This window comes from Alternaria burnsii (assembly GCF_013036055.1).
Source record: "Alternaria burnsii strain CBS107.38 chromosome Unknown 705, whole genome shotgun sequence".
Lineage (NCBI taxonomy): Eukaryota > Fungi > Ascomycota > Dothideomycetes > Pleosporales > Pleosporaceae > Alternaria > Alternaria burnsii.
The window spans coordinates 300,364-317,237 of record NW_024066107.1 but is presented as its reverse complement, the minus strand read 5'-3'; the positions used below and the strand labels follow the sequence as shown (position 1 = coordinate 317,237).

Below are 16,874 nucleotides of genomic sequence, written 5' to 3'. Positions count from 1 at the left end.
ATGCTCGAGACGTTCGTTCCGCCGACTACCACGCTATGCTTTGCCCCCGAACCAGCTAATAACCTTATCAAATGACACACGATACCACTGGACGAACTTGATGAAATATATGTTAGCCCTGCGGACATCTACTTATGGATTGTTAGGTCAAAAATGTCTCCAACCACAGGTACAATACTTATGGTACGACCCTACACACAGCAACTTGAATTCAATTTATTCGCTTCAGCCCTGAAGCGCCCTCGGATGCCGCTCTTGGATAGCGACAAGGGAATCATTGAGCTATAACTTCATGCTACAATACAACAGTTTTGCTCTCCACGGCTTCTTCGATACACCTTGCACGCAACAATCTACCATCTCAAGCCCAAGCACTGTTCGTACACCATATCATCTCCTAGAGGCACTTTCTTACTCCTTACAGCCGTAATTATACCTGTCGCCATGGCTAGAGCGCAGAGCGTCCTGTATCTAATGTCCCAATACGACGACGCTACGGGCTGTGATATCCTCCTATATTGCCTATCTGTTCTGCGAAGCCATCCGCGGAGATTCCAAAACGCATCTCCTACTCAATGGTGGACCCTCACTCTACGATCGCCGCTCGCAAAGGTCCAATTTATCGTCTTCTAGCTCCCCATTGTTCATGGTAGGAGGTTCCTCAAAGGTACTTTTGGGTTCGGCACCCGTGTTTCACTCCGGATTACCCTCCATGATCGATGATGGAGGTGCATTGATGCCCATTGACAACAGCACATCGATCATGCCATCGCTACAGCTTTCAGCTAGACGGAATAGGACAATCAGCTAGGTGGACCAACATCCAACCCGACCCGCGCCGTCACCGTTGCCGTCGTCCGAAGTCGATTTTGGAGGAGCACATACAACGCACGGCTCCAAAATCGCACCACTGTTTGCGCAAGAGTACTTAGACAGTGACCCCAGTAGCTCAACGCTTTCCCTCAACTCACCTTTCTCTTTTGACCTCCATCTTGCCATACAACTTCTTACAACCCAAACCACAATATCTGATCAACAGAGTGAGATCACCATGCTAACCAGTCCGCGCGACCTCTCTCCCTTCAAGGGAAAGCCCCTCTGGGAACCTGACGACGAGGAATGGGAAGACATAGACGCGATGCACATCTCTTCGACTTACAAAGCCTCCTTCAGAGACCCGGGACGATGTAGTCCGCAGAAGACAACAAATGCTAGCACACTGTTCCGCTTCAGTGGCACCATCACATCCTTCCTACCTTTCTCCCCTGCCAGACTCGCCGCAGAAGCCCGTCTGCGCGATGAAGAAGAGCTGCGAGACAGAATAGAGGAGCTGGACAACGCGTACTATTCCGACCCTGCCGGAGACGTCCACGATACTGTCGTGGCCTCCACATTTCTGTCTGGATCTCAATACTTTCGCCATGAACAAGCTGGAAGTTTTGCCCGCGCTCCACATGTCATCGATCTGGAACGGTATTTCAATACTCAAGACCCATTAGTTGGAGCTGCTTACCCGCGTCTTTGTAGTGCAGTCGCTACGATACTTAGTCACACGAACAGAGACTGTTTAGAAGCATTTCTTGATCCGCGAGTCGACGAATTTGTGTATCGGAGGGAAATGGACAGGAGTACTGCAGGAAATACTCTTGTAATTAGGAGGATGGGGAACAGTGTTGTTGTAAGTTTTTCTCTGTTGACAATTTCTCTTCCCGGTCCTACAAATACCATCTCGTCCATCATCATCACCGTAAGCACTGAGCTGACTAACGAGACAATCAGGCTGGTTCCTACCGTAACCTAGGCTTCTCGTTATCATGGACCTTGTACGTCAGAGCATCGTTCAGCGCCACAGGCCTCTGGTACGAAACCTTTGCGTCGCCCGTCGCGGGCTCAAGTCCCATTATAAACGGAGTACCAGCTTGGGATACCTTCATACCAATCAACGCGCCATTTTCTTTTCCCGTCTCCTCGCCGTTCCTCCCACCACCGTCATCATCCCAGTCGCAACAATCTACCCTGCCGTTGGAATCCTCGCCTCGGAAGATACTCTTAGCTAGTCCAACTTCACCTCCGCAGTGGACGCAGGGTCCGAAGAAAGACGATGAAAAAGAAGACGATACCATTAATCCGACAGACGAGAAGTTTGTGCTATACCAAAGCAGGGTGCTGGCAAGGTTCTTTCTGAGAGACATGTGGATTAGATTCGAGGGACGGTATGAGTGCAAGGCCACGTGGGAGGTTGATGGGGCAGTTAGCGAGGTGAGGCTAAGGAGGGCTGTCGTGGGGTTTCCTGGGGACAATGACGATGATGGATAAGTACAGATATGTTATGTCCTTGTATGAACTGCCTACAAGGCATACACCGAACTCGTACACTGGCACTTGAGGCAGGAATCTGGATGTTCCTGCCGGTAGAAGCCATCTGCTTCTTGCCTACAGCAGGAGCCTGGGAAGTCATGATAGTACCGGACGAGATGGGATTGTCAACAACAGAGATAATGGGTATTCAAAGCCTAAAAAGAAAGCAAATACGGAGCAACCACGCTATGCGACCCTAAAATTCCAGATCATACCGTGAACCCCTTTTCCCCACATAGTATCTTACTCCGAGTCACTGTCAATGACAAACCCTGCCCTTGTATTTCGTGGCGCTGCTCTTCGCGCCACGGGTGCATCATCCTCATCGTCATCCGTATCTGTCTCTGCCATTGCAGTATCCATAGCCTTAGCTGAACTACTCGCTGGTTTCCTAGGCGTATCCGTATCGCTCTCTGCCGTCATAGCATTGGCATTCTGACTCGAAAGCGGTGTATCTGTCGTTCCCTCTCCGACATCATCCTCGTCTTGATTATCCTCAGTCATAGATGCAGCTTGGCTACTCTCTGCATCCTCCATATCATCATCACTATCCTCAAACAGCGCTTTCTTCTTACTCCTCTTACTTTTCTTAATCGTCGCATCAGCCTTCCTCTTCTTCCCCACACTAACAGCCGGCTCCACGGTCCCCAACACCAGAGACTTTTTGAACACTTTCAGATTCTCTTCACGAATCGCCTGCTCTCTTGCAAAGAAGGCGGCATCCTTCTCAGCGTCCCAGTCCTCATCATCGGAGTCATGGACATACATCGTACTCAACGCTTTAGCTTGTTTCTCGATTTCCTTCTTGCGACGTGCTTCGGCTCGGCGGTCTTGTTCTTCTTCATCGAGCTCGACGGGAGTCTTCTGTCGGCGCCGTCGCTTCAGTGTTTTGCGAGGAACATCAGTGTCTGCGTCACGCGTAGTCGGTCCGCCTTTGGCGTATTCTCCGTGATCCTCATCTTCCAGATCGCGATCTATGCCATCAGAGTCATCGTCGAATTCGGCCCGGCGGGTAGACCGACGAGCTGCTGCGGCTTTGCTGCGGAGCATATCCTCTGGTGCTTTACCGTCTTCGTATGTCGGCGGGTCGAACTCAAACTTGCGAATGAGATCGATGGCTTCTTGTAGTTTTGTTGACGTGAGCGATGAAGGAATAATCCATGCAGCGTCCGGGTCATGGTGTTCTCCTAGTCTCTCAAAGCCGACTAAATTCATAAGTAGTCGTAGCTTGTTGTCTTTGAACATCGCTATACGGCGCTCTTCGGTGTCGTGCTTGATGACTAGATTTTGTTAGTAGACTTCTTTGTAGCAGCAGAGTGGGACTTACAAATAGATGGTGGCTTCGACGTTTCGGCATCTGGTTCGGCGACCGTCTCGCCCTCTGGACGCTCTTCTGCGTCAGTCACTAGAGCCTTTTGTGCTTCGGCTGCCTCTTCCCATGCCTTGCGCTCTTCAGCTGCTGATGTGAGTACGTCTCGTACCCAGCGGAGGTGGTCCGACTTTGACTGGTTTACAAGAACACCAACAGCGACACCAATCTGATCCGGTAGCTCCATACCAGGTTTGACTTCTAGCTCTGCTGGCGCTCGTGGCGCTCGGGTGTTTACCTCCTTATCGAAGCCGTGTTCAAGGAAGAAGATGGTTGCAGGGATCTTGCTGAACAGCATCTCTACTACCAGCTCCGGTCTCTCCTGTACTCTCTTTACGACTTGCCTAAAGAAGTGTTTGATAAAGTCATCCCACTCCCTGTATGCAGGAGACTCGGGGTCCAGGCCGCCTGGACCCTTCATCATCTTATTGAATAGCTGCAGGATGTCCACCCGGCACAATAGAACACCAAGCTCCATCTTGAAAGCTACGCGGTGGAAGAAGCGATGCGCGCGCTTCAGTTGTTCGGTATCCAGATCGTTGAAATACTTGGCAAACGCCACGAAAGTGTTGACACTGGCTTGGTTGACAAACTTTGCAGCAAATCTCGTGAAATCGAACTTGCGTTCTGAAACCGTCTTCTGTGCCTGCTGAAGGTCTTCAGTCTCGGAAGCGTTGCCCTCTTCCTCTCCGTCTCCGCCCTGCTTTTCAGCTTTCTTTTTCTTGATCTTTCGAGCTCGTCGCTTCGAGCGGATCTGCATATCCACGTTCTGCTTTGCATAGCGCTCAAGCATCCGCAAAAAGACATGAGAAAGCTCAGTGACCGCATCGAGATAGCCAAAGCCTTGATCCTTGTATGACCTTAGAATCATGACTATTCTATCATGTGTTGACTCTTCGTAGAAGATACGGTTCTGTATGTTCTCAGCAATCTCTTGGTCCTCTTCAAGTGCCGACTCGGACATTTCGTGCACGGTGAGCAAGATCTGGGTAAAACACTTCAGTCCGGCGTTCAGATCTCGCCATGCCTTCTCGTCTTGACTCTTTTGCATGAAGCGGTTGAGTAGAATGAACGTCTCCTGGTTCATGACTTCGGCTACTAGCCCGTAGCTCTCATCCTCAGCAGACAGAACTTCTGGGCTCTTGGGGTCTGCGGCCCTCTCCTTCATAGTCCGCCGCCGCGCGCACTCTGCTCTCAGGAACCACGATACGAGATAGAAGTACTGTCTAGAATGCCGTGTTTCCACACGTTCAGTCTCGCGCTCGATAGCTTTCCGTAAATGCAGGAATAGAGGATTGAAAGATGAGTCGAGAAACTCTTCAACAAAGGCTTTGATATGTTTCCGTGCAGAAGACGTCAGCGACACCGGCAGGTCGAACTCCTCTCTCTCTTCGCTACCATCCTGCTTGCGCCTTCCTTGTCGAGGTTTGTTCCACTTCTTCGTAGCATCCATCTTGTCCATGCTAGCCTGCGCCTTTCCTAGCACATCCTGCCCAGATATAGTCGTGACCTTTTCGTCATCCCGCTTCATCCATATCATTGTTCCGAATCGGTTGTGCCGGGTTGGTGCATGCCGAGCATAGCCTGCGAGCATAGCCTTCTCTTTTTGCATCAAGTCCTTGAGCTCATCTGTATTTTTGGCATTGAGCTTCTTGTCTTCCATGAAGAGTTTCTCAGCATCGATACCCTTTAATAGGAAGAACAAGATTTCCAGTATGACAACATCTTGTGTGACAAAGTCCTCTCCAATGCTGGAGGCGATACTCAGAATGACCTGGAATAGATCCTGTTCTTGGAAAGTATCAATCGTTGCAGATCGAGAGACTTCGGCTTCGTCAGTGTCCATATGTGCATCGTTGGGCGGTGCAAGCATGGCAATATTGCGTATGAAATATAGCGCGATCCGGATGATGCCTTCATCTCGTGGTGTTCGTTCGCGGAGGGGTACTGCCATTGAAGGAAGTGCAGTCTTGACGGCTGTCTGGAGGATTCTGTCTCGGTCGAATTGCAGGATAGCGCGCTTGTATCCAATCTGGGCGAGCCCGATGTAGGGGCCATGTCGATGGTGGTTTACGGTCGCTTCGGTTGGGTCGATTTCGTTGGGCCATGTCAAAGGCACAAGCAGTTCCACTGTAGTGGTCAGTACAGTCCAAGGACGTCAGCCATGCTTTCATACATGTCGCAACTGCAATCTTGTGTTTCCACGCGCTTTCTGTTACAGTCGGTGATATCTTGGCAAGTATCTCTAGTAAGTCGCCCTTTACGAGGTTTGCTTCGGCCATGCATCGTGCAACATCGCGTCGATTGTACTGCCCGTCGGCAAACTTTAGCCATTTCCGTAGGTCCTTGAGACACAGCAGGGCGTCGTGTCCGAGTGCATACGTGCCATCATCACCAATACCACCGAGCTGTGCACATGTCAGTGACGATTGCATTGGCAAAGCAGGATACATACAGCAGAAATTAGACTGGAGACGTGAGCGCGAACTTCTGGGTTCACAGTGTCCTGCGCCCAATCGTCCAGCGTCGTCTGAGGCATTGTTGTGGTTGATGCTCGGACTGCCCGCCGGTGTCGCGATAATTCAAAAGACGCGTCGACGCGTAAAGTGCCACATGCGAGACAAACCGCTCAAACCCGCCAAGCCCAGGCTGATCCTCGCTCCTTCCCGCCGCCAGTCAACGTCATGCCTCGGCTAGCCCGCGGCGGCTCTCATCGGCCTGGGGAAAGAAGTTCCCCATCACATGTTGTGTGTGCAACTCTCACAATCTGCTTGCAATCTTCCGAGCATATACTCACCATGTTTTCTGTAGCTTCAAGACAGGTCGCCCGATGCGCAGTGAGGCAGCAATGCCGTGCCTTCAGCTCGACCCCCTCTGTGGGGGCTGCTGCTGAGGTCAAGAAACTGGGCGTCATTGGAGCAGGTCAAATGGTGTGCAACACTCAACCCGATCATACAGGCGAGCCTTCGGAGCTGACCTTTTTAGGGCCTTGGAATAGCTCTCGTAGCAGCACAGAAAGCCTCTGTACCAGTCCGGTTAATTGACAATTCCCAAGCATCAATCGACAAGGGCCTAAAGTTCGCGGACAAGCTTCTCGAAAAGGATGTCGGAAAGGGCAGGATCTCCAAAGATGATGCCGTCGCAGCAAGAGAGCGATTAACGTCTAGCACCTCAATGGACGACCTCTCAGACGTCGACTTCGTAATCGAGGCGGTACCAGAGATCCCAGACCTCAAACACAAGATCTTCTCCCAACTCGCACAAATCTGCCCATCACACGCTATCCTAGCCACCAACACCTCTTCCATCTCGATTACCAAGATCGCAGCAAGTACAACCACCGACCCAACCGATCTCTCGGCCTCATCGCGTGTCATCAGCACACACTTTATGAACCCGGTCCCCATTCAAAAAGGCGTAGAAATCATCACTGGCCTCCAGACCTCACAAGACACCGTCGATACCGCAATTGCTTTCTGTGAGAGGATGGGCAAGATCGCTTCCAAGTCCGCCGATAGCCCAGGTTTCCTCGCGAACCGCATTCTTATGCCGTACATCAACGAGGCCGTCATCTGCTTAGAGACCGGCGTAGGTGCCAAGGAGGATATTGATAGTATTATGAAGAACGGCACGAACGTACCTATGGGCCCGCTTCAATTGGCGGATTTCATTGGTATCGACACGTGTTTGGCCATCATGCAGGTTTTGTATCATGATACGGGTGACTCCAAGTACAGACCCGCTGTGCTGTTGAAGAAGATGGTGGATGCAGGGTGGTTGGGAAAGAAGAGTGGGAAAGGGTTTTATAACTACTAGGAGAGTGGCAGCCCAAACATTAGCATTAACAAATAGCAACCCATTTCGCTAAAGCACGCCCCGAACATCCTCGCAATAATTTTCTCTGACAACCCGGAGCGGGTCATGTAGCCTATAGCCCGTCACCAGAACTCCAGTATCGACCCATTGTGACAACACAACTACTCCCGAGCCCAGTTCTCTTTCCCCCATACCCGCTCACTCAAAGCTAGCATCCATAGGCTTGTCGGCTCACCACTCCCATCATACAACTCTACATCTAAATGCCCTTTTGTATCACCAATATTCACACTGGATGGTCTAAGAAGTTGTATATATATAGAGATTATTTGAGGATTCAGTCATCGAACTACGACTGCAGCGTAGTTCGGTCCCCCGCAATCGCCAGCAATGGCCCCCCGCAGCCTACCCCAGCAATGGGCCCCCTTCTTTTTGGACTGAGTTCGACTCACGATGTCCACCTTATTTTTCTCTTCCTTTTTGTCTTTCTCTGCCTAAGTTAGTTAAGGATTGATCGAACGCATAGAAGTGGAGTATTTGTATAACAGTACCACAGTTGGGTCGTCCAATTTCACGTCTAGTTTACCTCCTGCCCTACCAAAGTTTCGCATCCCCAAGCGTCCTATATAACACACCATTGGCAGCAAAGTTTGGACTTCTTCCCTGCGTCCCGAAGTACATCACATGCTGAGCAGACCACGCGAAGGGACCAGTCTTTGTCAAGAAGATGCGATTGATCACTGGCTAGGCATTTCACACTGAAAAATTCCATAGCGAGATTTCTCAGATAGTCTCATCAGTTTCCACGTTTCTCTCTCTCTCTCTCTCTCTCACACACACACACACACCCCATTAAAACATCCAAAACCTCAGCGCCCTGTCTAATAAACGTTGCTAACAATAAGACCAAGAGTCCACCTCCGTGTCTCGACTAGCCATCTCCAACACAACCTCTCATTCACACGGCAAATCTGACTTGGTAAACCGGCCTGTATTCGTTTTCCTCCACTCGGGCAAGTTGTTCGGTACGCCTTTCCTCTCATTCGCAAGGTCGTCCCATTCAAGGCCTGATATCATCATCCCCATGCGCTCCCGACCCACTCGATTTTTCTCGTTGGACGAGAAGCAAGACCATGCTAGTCTGATGGCGTAGTCGCTCTCTGTGATGCTTTTGTTTTGCTTTAACATCTCATTCTGCCTCTCGTCGCGCCTAGTTTGTGTCGCTAGTCGGATTCTTTTGGTGTCGTCTGCATTTTTGGTAGGATCTGGGACTGAGAGGCTTTCTAGCAGTTTGTCGACGCGGGCAGATCTTGCGATGGGTGGTCTTATGATGGGTAGTTTTGATAGCGGCGTAGGATCGTTTGTAGTGTAGTGTCTCGTGAGCTTCATTTTGTTTGGGTCCTTGATCTCCTCCCTTTTCTTTGGGAAGGGCCGTTTGAGTTTGTGTTCCCGTCGCTCTGCGGTAGCTGCTCGCGTCTTGGGTGTTTTGTCCTCCTCTTTGGAAATCTCTTTTCCTGGTATTTCGAGCGAGAGACACGGCTTTTTGTTCGAACGCATGCTTATGGGTTGTGCTCCCGCTTCTTCGGAAGTGCGTTTGAGTGAAGTAGACATTGCAGTAGCTTTTCTGATGTCGTAGAGTTTGTTTTGAGTGATCTGTTTCGTGTATTTGCTTGAGAACTTGATGATCGCGGTTTGGAGAGAAGATGTGATGAGATTAGGAGAAAGATCGTTTTGGGAGGGAATATATGCCAGGTAAGTGGAGTTTTCATCGTAGCGGGGTGTTGTATTACTGGAGTACCAGAGTAATGAGGCCTTGGGATTAAAGTCAGTGCAGATGTCTTCAGTGCCGTGGACGAGGTTAGCGCATGAGGTAAGAATCCATCATCGGAAATGGCCTTCACACAGCTAGACCTTATCAAAAAAAGTCTTGTACGGATAATCAGACCCAAAGATACTCTCGGTGTTCCACGGAAAGCTCAAAGCCTTGCGTACGGTGGATTATCTCAAGATCAAGTGTCCTTGGATCTTTATGGCTTGATATACTGCAGTGAAAGATGCCTCAAAGATATGAACGATGATCCGACATCTTGAACAACCGGCCTTACATGCTTGTGGTTCTCTTGGCTAATACGAGAAATATGTTCTTCTTCTCACGTCTGAGTGCAACAATACCTTGGTTAAGCCCACTCCAGGGACTGTAATACCAACGCACACAATAGACGAGCCACTCATAATTCCAGCAACCCACACCATGTTGCCGCACGCGGATAGCCGAGTCTCTCACCCCTAGTCCTCCTCGCTCTCATCCTCATCTCTGGCCACCTCGCACCCACAAGGCCAAAGGTGAGATACCGCGTATCCAGGATACTTCTTCGTGAAATCACCATACCATCTATGCCATTGGTTCCATGCCTTCTTCATCTCAGCTGTAACCGTGGCTGGGTAGTGTGAAAACTGTTGGTAGATTGTGCCGTGGAAGTTCTTGTATTCGTCCCACTTGAGTTGGTCTTCTGGTTCGATCTGATGGCCTACACCTGTGCGGCGGTCGGGGTCGTCTTGAAAATCGCCGTTGCGACCATGTAATCCGTTCTTCAAGTATGGAATGGGAGGTGGAGAAATTGCTGAAGGGGGGCTGAGAGCATTGTGGGGTACTGGGGGCATTAGTGGGGCGTAGTGCTGGCAGCAAGCGTAGTAGATAGCCAAGAAGAGAGTATGTATTGACCACTCCAGGAGGTACTCAGATTACTATCAGATAGTTTGAGATATCTAATAGTACCTTAAGTCTACTAGGAGTTGGTAAAGAAGTTCTGTAACTTACTTGTTGTCTCAAAGAGGTATGTCACGGGCCCGCGAAACGTCTCATGAGAAGTAGCAGTCAACACACGATCTTCATCATCGCCCCGGACTATCATCGAAGAGCGGTCGGGATCAGATGGATTCATGCCAGTGCTGTTGAAGAAAGGGTTCTGAGGGTATGTATCATGATCTCTGTCGTTATACGCGGCTGTTTGCGCGTTCGTTTGCGAGGGCGTTGGTATAACGTCGTCGAACGGCTTGTCTATCGAGCGTTTCTTACCCAAATTCTCAATATCTTCAGTGCTCAGGTTTGTTGTTATATCACGCTTCTGTAACTTCGCGGGTGGTTGATCGTCCCGTGACCTACCAGGTGCGCTCCTCTTCCGCTGACGGGGCTGAACGAATGTATCATCGCCTTTGGTCGAGGTTGGCGGAGAATCTCCTTGGCTGTTGAAGGCGGGAGTTGTAGCGGTATGCTTCTTAGTATTTGGGCTAGAAGATGTTGTGGTAGTGGATGCTAGGAAGGAAGCGACATCATCGGATTGCTCGACCTTTTCTTGATCATCTGCAACTAAGATTGTAAGTACATCTGCTCGCAGTGAGCAGGGTAGGTATGAACCTACAAGACAGTTCCGATTTCGGATTGCGTCCAAGAGCAAGTGTTTCCTTCTCTTCAATCCAGTTTGCAAGCATCGTCTTTGCTAGTCCCTTATTCTTTAGCTCTTGTCTCTTATCTGTACCTGCATACTGCCCAACGATATCGAGTAGCTCGTCTGTGTTGTATTTGAGAAGAGTCTTGGACAAGCGAGCGTTGGGTCTCTTCTTGTTACCCAGGCCGTTTTGACTATAGAGCGGAATCTTCAAGCCATTCGCCTCATAGAACATGGATGCGGAAGCCTGCGTCAAGGTGGGAGTTGTAGGCGATGTTGGACTTACCGGGGTCTTTGACCTTGCCTTCGTTGGTTCCATGGTCGTCTTCGTCGGCTTTATGGGACCGCTCGCGCGGGTTTCAGTCGCCTTCTTCCTACCCTTGCCTTTGCTCTTGCCTTGAGAGGCCGCAGCCATCGCGCATGCGGCTTCGTCGGTGTCGATAATGTTAGTATGATCCATGTTGACACTGAGCTTGATAGCAGATTCTGTGAACGAGCAAAGACTTGGAGGAGATGCAATAGGCAGCTAACGAAAGTGACTTTGATTGAAGGGTGGAAAGTTTCGTTTGTCTTGGACATTGTTCACAACGGAGTGAAGGCGCGAATGCACCGCAGCAAAATCGATTCGCGCACAATAACCTTCCCCTTTCGGACGACTACACATTCGTATCGAGTACGCAGACTGCTCCTGACCATACCGATGAGCAAATTCTCTTCCGAATAATCGGCGGTACCATATACAACTAGGCCAAACCAAGAGGCCTTATGTAGGCTGTCCAAACACCAAGTGGTTGATGTACACAATCAAACAATAGACCAAGAAGTTGAAAACGCTTACAAAGAGTGCGCGCTAACGGTTTTCGATGCTTCAAGAACCAAAGAAAATCTTACGAAACATGCAAGCCGTCTACGCGACAGCTGTGTAGTGGTTTCCATGGCTTTCGTGGCTTGCTGCTCTTTCTTCCCGATGTTGTAGCGGAACAATGTCATTATGAAGTGAAAGAGACAATGAGATGAACTGGAAATAAGTGACATGACTGAGAAGAAAACCAACATCATGATACTTGCAGATAGGTAATTCAAAGACATGCTCATGTCGTACTTCCAAAAGACAAGCTATATAAGAGTACCATGTACCTGACTTCGTGAATGATGGCTCATGATTCAATGAAATAGCATATAGAGCCCGAGTGTCGAGATATTCGAGCGTCAGTGAATGTTGTAATTAAAAGTCGCAATCTGACGTTTGGACGTCTCGCGTTGAAGTGTCGAAGTCGGAAAGAAAGTGCGGTCGCCGTGCCACGTGAGACGAGGCGGAACCGACCGCCGATCTAAAGGAGCCGAGGCATACCCGCCTCCAGCTTTCGGATCGTCATTTCGCGACTCTCCAGTTCCATCATCAATCGACAGCTCGCGCGTGCTACCGGCATTGCGTAACGTGTAGTCAAGATGGTGCGCGAGGATATCATACAGTCTGCTGTATCCTGTAAGTTGATGCGTGCTGCGCTCCACGCTACGCGACGATACTAATCATTCTCGTCAGTCCTCCAAGACCCGTCGGTTGCCAGCGCGCCCCTTGAGAAGCGCATCGCTTTTCTCCAGTCCAAGAACCTCACGCAAGAAGAAGTCGATGTCTCGCTCGCGCGTGCAGCCGAAGACCCCAGCCTACCTTCATCACCTCCACCCCAAACATCCGCAGTAGCCAGCAATACGTACAGACCACCACCTGCAGCCCCGTATGCGAGCTATCCTCCCCAAGGGTACTGGCAACCGCCGCCTCCTCCACCAGAGTAAGCTCGCATGTCCCAGATATTCGAAGTTGATGCTGACTACGTAGACCCCCGAAACGTGACTGGCGAGACTACTTCATCATGGCGACGGTAATGGGCGGTGTAGGGTACGGTCTATACTTCACAGCGAAACGATACGTCCTACCCCTCATACAACCACCTACGCAACCACAACTGGATCAAGACAAGGCTTCTGTCGACGAACAGTTCAAGCGCGCATTCGATCTCCTCGAGCAACTCAACACCGACACATCCGCTCTCAAGGCTTCGGAAGAGGCACGGACACACAGACTCGACGACGCGCTGGGCGAGGTGGAGAGCGTTCTGTCTAGTCTAAAGGAGTCATCGAGAAGACAGGGCGACGACAACAGACGCATTGAGGACGACGTCCGAGGCCTGAGGGACTTGATCCCGAAGGCGCTTGACTCCCAGAAGGAGGCGACCGACAACAGGCTGAAGGAGCTGTCCACTGAGCTCAAGAGCCTGAAGACATTGATCGGAAACAGGATGGGATCCGGCGCACCACCGCCACGCCCACAGAGCACCTCAAGCTACTACGGCACCAGCACACCTGCTGCCTCGGCATCAACTCCCCAGCCATCGTCTACCCCCGCGCCCAGCGAGCAGACCAACGGCACGAGCTCGACCGAGAACCAGTCCAATGGTGCTACAACAACCGCGCCTAGCTCCATTCCCACTCCTAGCACAGAGAAGCCGCTCCCTGCTTACGGTAGGCCGTCTCCGGGACGCGCCGCTATCCCAGCATGGCAGATGGCCGCCGCGAAGAAGACTGAGGAGGCGAAGAAGGATACCAGCGAGAGCGGGACTGTGGCGGAGGCCGGTGCCAGTGCGTAGAATGGTCACGGCTGTGTTATCTGATAGTCTTTCTGCATCTTTGGCGTGGTCATTCTATATGTGTATTAGGGATAAACTCATGGTTAACTTTGAAATGCAATTCTAGGTACTATCTAATAGGGGTTTTCACTCCTTCCATAAGTGATTTGCACCAGCGCCGCTGCCACGCGTACGCTAAACAGCGCTAGTGGGAACAAGCAGCGATGACGAGCATTGTTATCTCATATCTGAGACCATCTTCACGCCCTTCGTACTGTTGATACTTTGCCAGATAAATCTGCCACCTACCATGTATTGCTCTCGCGATGCTCTCTCCGCTCCCAGCCCACGATCAGTTCTCCAGCTATTGGATACGAGTACAGTATTATGGACAAACAGGACGTGAAGGAGGGCACTGTGGAATAATCTAGCTTTCCATGCGAGTGGTACAACAAAGTAGATAGGTGAAATATTCGGGGTTCATGCCTGGCGCTTACCGACCAGCTTTACTTTTCCCTGGCCAAGGCTGGCCTGTGTCTCAGGGACAGCTCAGACGTCTGATAGATCTTTCGTCATTCTAGTATTTTGTAAGGGGGGTGACATCGAGTCAAGCAAAGTTCCGAGGTTATGCGAGGTAGCTCGGAACGTTCCGAAAATCTTCATGAGCAAAAAGAGAAGATTGTTTTAGACAAACCGTATCGCATCGTGTCCTACTGTTCGAAAAGACACAGAAGCAAGCAAAAAGAATGCTGTCAGCGGTGGGATTCGACTGATGAGTTTGTTAGCAACATGCTCGTAACGAGCGATGTAGTCTTGGAACTTACACCCACGCAGGTTGCCCTATGAGAAACCTCTTGAGAGTGTGTCTTCCAAAGAAGACAAGCTTTCGCTTGAGTCACACGCCATAACCACTATCCATCGTCAGCAATTGCGATCTGAAACTTCATGCTGGTAACATACCTCGGCCACGCTGACGGAAGGTGATTCGATTCCAGTATCAGTAAAAGAATTCTTCATATTCCAAGGATGCAGGCTCGTTAAGCGCACCCACGAAGGTCGCTCAACCTTTGAGACGTGCCCCGCCCACTGTCCCACTTGCTATCCCACATAGAGCGGCGTCTCGAACATGAGAGACTCGACTATCCAGGTGTTTCTGACTGTAAGCGATTTGTTAGTAAAGACGCCAGAGGATAAAAACTTGGCGCCATTTGTTCTCAGTGTTGTGCTCCTCAACAAGCAGGTTGAACAATTGGGCGTCGGCAACATGCTCGTATGCCCTAAACAGCAGTGCAGTGGGCAACGGCATTATGGCCCTCGTCGATCGAGAAGACTTGTACACGCGTTGCCAGATGGCGTTGTCCATCGTTCTGGGTAGTCGGAATGGCTTCCGGGCCAACGTCGTGATGTCGTGACGTCGCGATCTCGCGTTTCGCGTCAATGCTCCTAACCTAACGTCGACCCGTCAACCCAGCCACCGCAAAACAAACTTCCAGGTCCCCCAGCCCCAACGTCATCGACATCTTACAGAATCCGATATCTCATGCACGATCGATCTCGCCAATCTCCCTGCCCAAACAAAAGGCTCCACACTCCCCTGGCGCTACGCTCGTGTTGACGTCGACTGTCACCTTCTTTTGGCTACAGGTGCGTTGCTAGCTTTGGCTTAATGGGGCTTCTTGTTGTCCCTTGCATGGCGGGTGCTTAGATGCCGTGCGTTTGCAAAAGGATGACGCAGTTTCAGGGTGTCGTATCGCACCCCGTCCCTGCATCGCTCACATCTGTATGGCTTCACACAGCTCAATGGCACACCAAAGATGCTGGCGCACAGCCGCTTAATAGTTAAGAGAAGGGATACTGGATGGCTGCCGTGGATCATCCAAATCTACTTGTATTACCGCCATCGTATGACGCAGCGACTTGTAGACTTGTCATTGCATCGCACCTTTCTGACAAGCGATCATCATCTCCCGCCTCTAGTAAGGAATCCCGTTTGCCGGATCGACATGCTTATCCACTTACAGTACACATCAATCTCATGCTGGTATGGCGCATTGTGGAGGTCAGTATCGGATTCTCGACTATGCTGTCATAATCGTGATCGTAGCATGGGATCTAGATTGCGAACCGTGCCCCTTGTTGTTTCCAACCATCTTGTTGCATCAGAGGCTTGAGAAGACTACATGACGTATCGCTTCTCTGTATGACAGAAATTCCTACATAAAGAGGTGATGCCACGCAACTTGCTCTACATCAACACATCACATCATCAAATCATCACAACTACTTTCATCCTTATACATCTCCACCAACTCCATATTCATCCCTGAATAATATCCACACCAACATCACCACAATGAGCTCCAGCGACATCCCCAGCGGCAACGCCATGGACAACGACTACAAGTCCCGTACCGGCCAGTCCGAGATCCCCGTTCAGGCCGATGAGGCGCCCGTAGAGGCGACCGAGTACACCAACGGTGGTGACTCTGATGCGCAGCTCGGTATGTATCTACAACACAAACAGTCTCCACAGTCCTAACATATTTCAGAGCGCGATGAGAAGGACGCTATCGATGAGAGCAACATCATTGACGAGCGTACACGTGGCGCTACTAAGCAGTCTGGCACATACGCCGAGCCTGGTGATGAGGAGGGTCTTGGTGCTGCTGCTGACGGTTCTGATGGTACTTCTGCTACACGATAGAGTGTGATACCCAGCATAACAGAAGAGGATCTTGATAGCGTGGAGTAATGAATTTGATATCCTATCTACTTAAGAGTTTCCACTTGTCCTCGCGCGTCACTTTTCTTGCAGAATTTGTGAACATTCTGACGCTTGAAGTATCATATTCTCCCATGTGCATAGATTTCACCGATATCGTATGTTTGACTTGGTAGAGACAGTTGCCTTTCATATCATGTTGGGAAAGCAAAGTATACTTCTCCCCTAGCCCATTTTTGTCGCTTGTTTACTCACTCCAAGGACACTCTTTTCCCCTGTTCCCCTTTCACCCTCACCACAATGCAACACGTAGCGTCATCTATCATGGTCTTAGTCCAGGTTCCGTTTGCTCTTGCGCATGCAATCGCCTCAAACCACTGGGCCAGAATAAAGGGCTTCCAACATCTGTCTGCTTTACTCCCACGACTAGCTACCGTCGCTGCGAGTCCAAGTCTTATCTACGGTTGTCGCGGCACTGTTGCGACCTCACGTACGACCTTAGCGCCAAGGCATACAATCCTCCAATTCAACGCATAAAA

The 16,874-nt window shown here is 50.4% G+C and overlaps 6 protein-coding genes across 6 annotated transcripts; 4 read left to right on the top strand and 2 right to left on the bottom strand.

Moving 5' to 3' along the window:
- Positions 1-1,051: 1,051 nt before the first annotated feature.
- On the top strand, positions 1,052-2,316 carry GT037_000120 (uncharacterized protein; the record flags this gene model as incomplete). The annotated part of the gene is made up of 2 exons (XM_038925167.1): positions 1,052-1,678; positions 1,780-2,316. 2 exons carry the CDS (start codon positions 1,052-1,054, stop codon positions 2,314-2,316), a joined length of 1,164 nt encoding a protein of 387 aa, XP_038791023.1.
- Positions 2,317-2,601: 285 nt separating this feature from the next.
- Positions 2,602-6,266, bottom strand: GT037_000119 (drug resistance protein; the record flags this gene model as incomplete). The annotated part of the gene is made up of 4 exons (XM_038925166.1): positions 2,602-3,638; positions 3,686-5,857; positions 5,904-6,135; positions 6,183-6,266. 4 exons carry the CDS (start codon positions 6,264-6,266, stop codon positions 2,602-2,604), a joined length of 3,525 nt encoding a protein of 1,174 aa, XP_038791022.1.
- Positions 6,267-6,525: 259 nt separating this feature from the next.
- Positions 6,526-7,543, top strand: GT037_000118 (3-hydroxybutyryl-dehydrogenase; the record flags this gene model as incomplete). Its single annotated transcript, XM_038925165.1, has 2 exons — positions 6,526-6,657; positions 6,713-7,543. 2 exons carry the CDS (start codon positions 6,526-6,528, stop codon positions 7,541-7,543), a joined length of 963 nt encoding a protein of 320 aa, XP_038791021.1.
- A 954-nt stretch (positions 7,544-8,497) lies between these two features.
- On the bottom strand, positions 8,498-11,449 carry GT037_000117 (uncharacterized protein; the record flags this gene model as incomplete). The annotated part of the gene is made up of 4 exons (XM_038925164.1): positions 8,498-9,381; positions 9,877-10,194; positions 10,362-10,910; positions 10,963-11,449. The coding sequence occupies 4 exons, from the start codon at positions 11,447-11,449 to the stop codon at positions 8,498-8,500; spliced, it is 2,238 nt and encodes a 745-aa protein (XP_038791020.1).
- A 989-nt stretch (positions 11,450-12,438) lies between these two features.
- GT037_000116 (peroxisomal membrane anchor protein) lies at positions 12,439-13,634 on the top strand (the record flags this gene model as incomplete). The annotated part of the gene is made up of 3 exons (XM_038925163.1): positions 12,439-12,475; positions 12,533-12,779; positions 12,827-13,634. The coding sequence occupies 3 exons, from the start codon at positions 12,439-12,441 to the stop codon at positions 13,632-13,634; spliced, it is 1,092 nt and encodes a 363-aa protein (XP_038791019.1).
- Positions 13,635-15,966: 2,332 nt separating this feature from the next.
- On the top strand, positions 15,967-16,352 carry GT037_000115 (uncharacterized protein; the record flags this gene model as incomplete). The annotated part of the gene is made up of 3 exons (XM_038925162.1): positions 15,967-16,114; positions 16,163-16,297; positions 16,345-16,352. The coding sequence occupies 3 exons, from the start codon at positions 15,967-15,969 to the stop codon at positions 16,350-16,352; spliced, it is 291 nt and encodes a 96-aa protein (XP_038791018.1).
- Between the last annotated feature and the right edge of the window lie 522 nt (positions 16,353-16,874).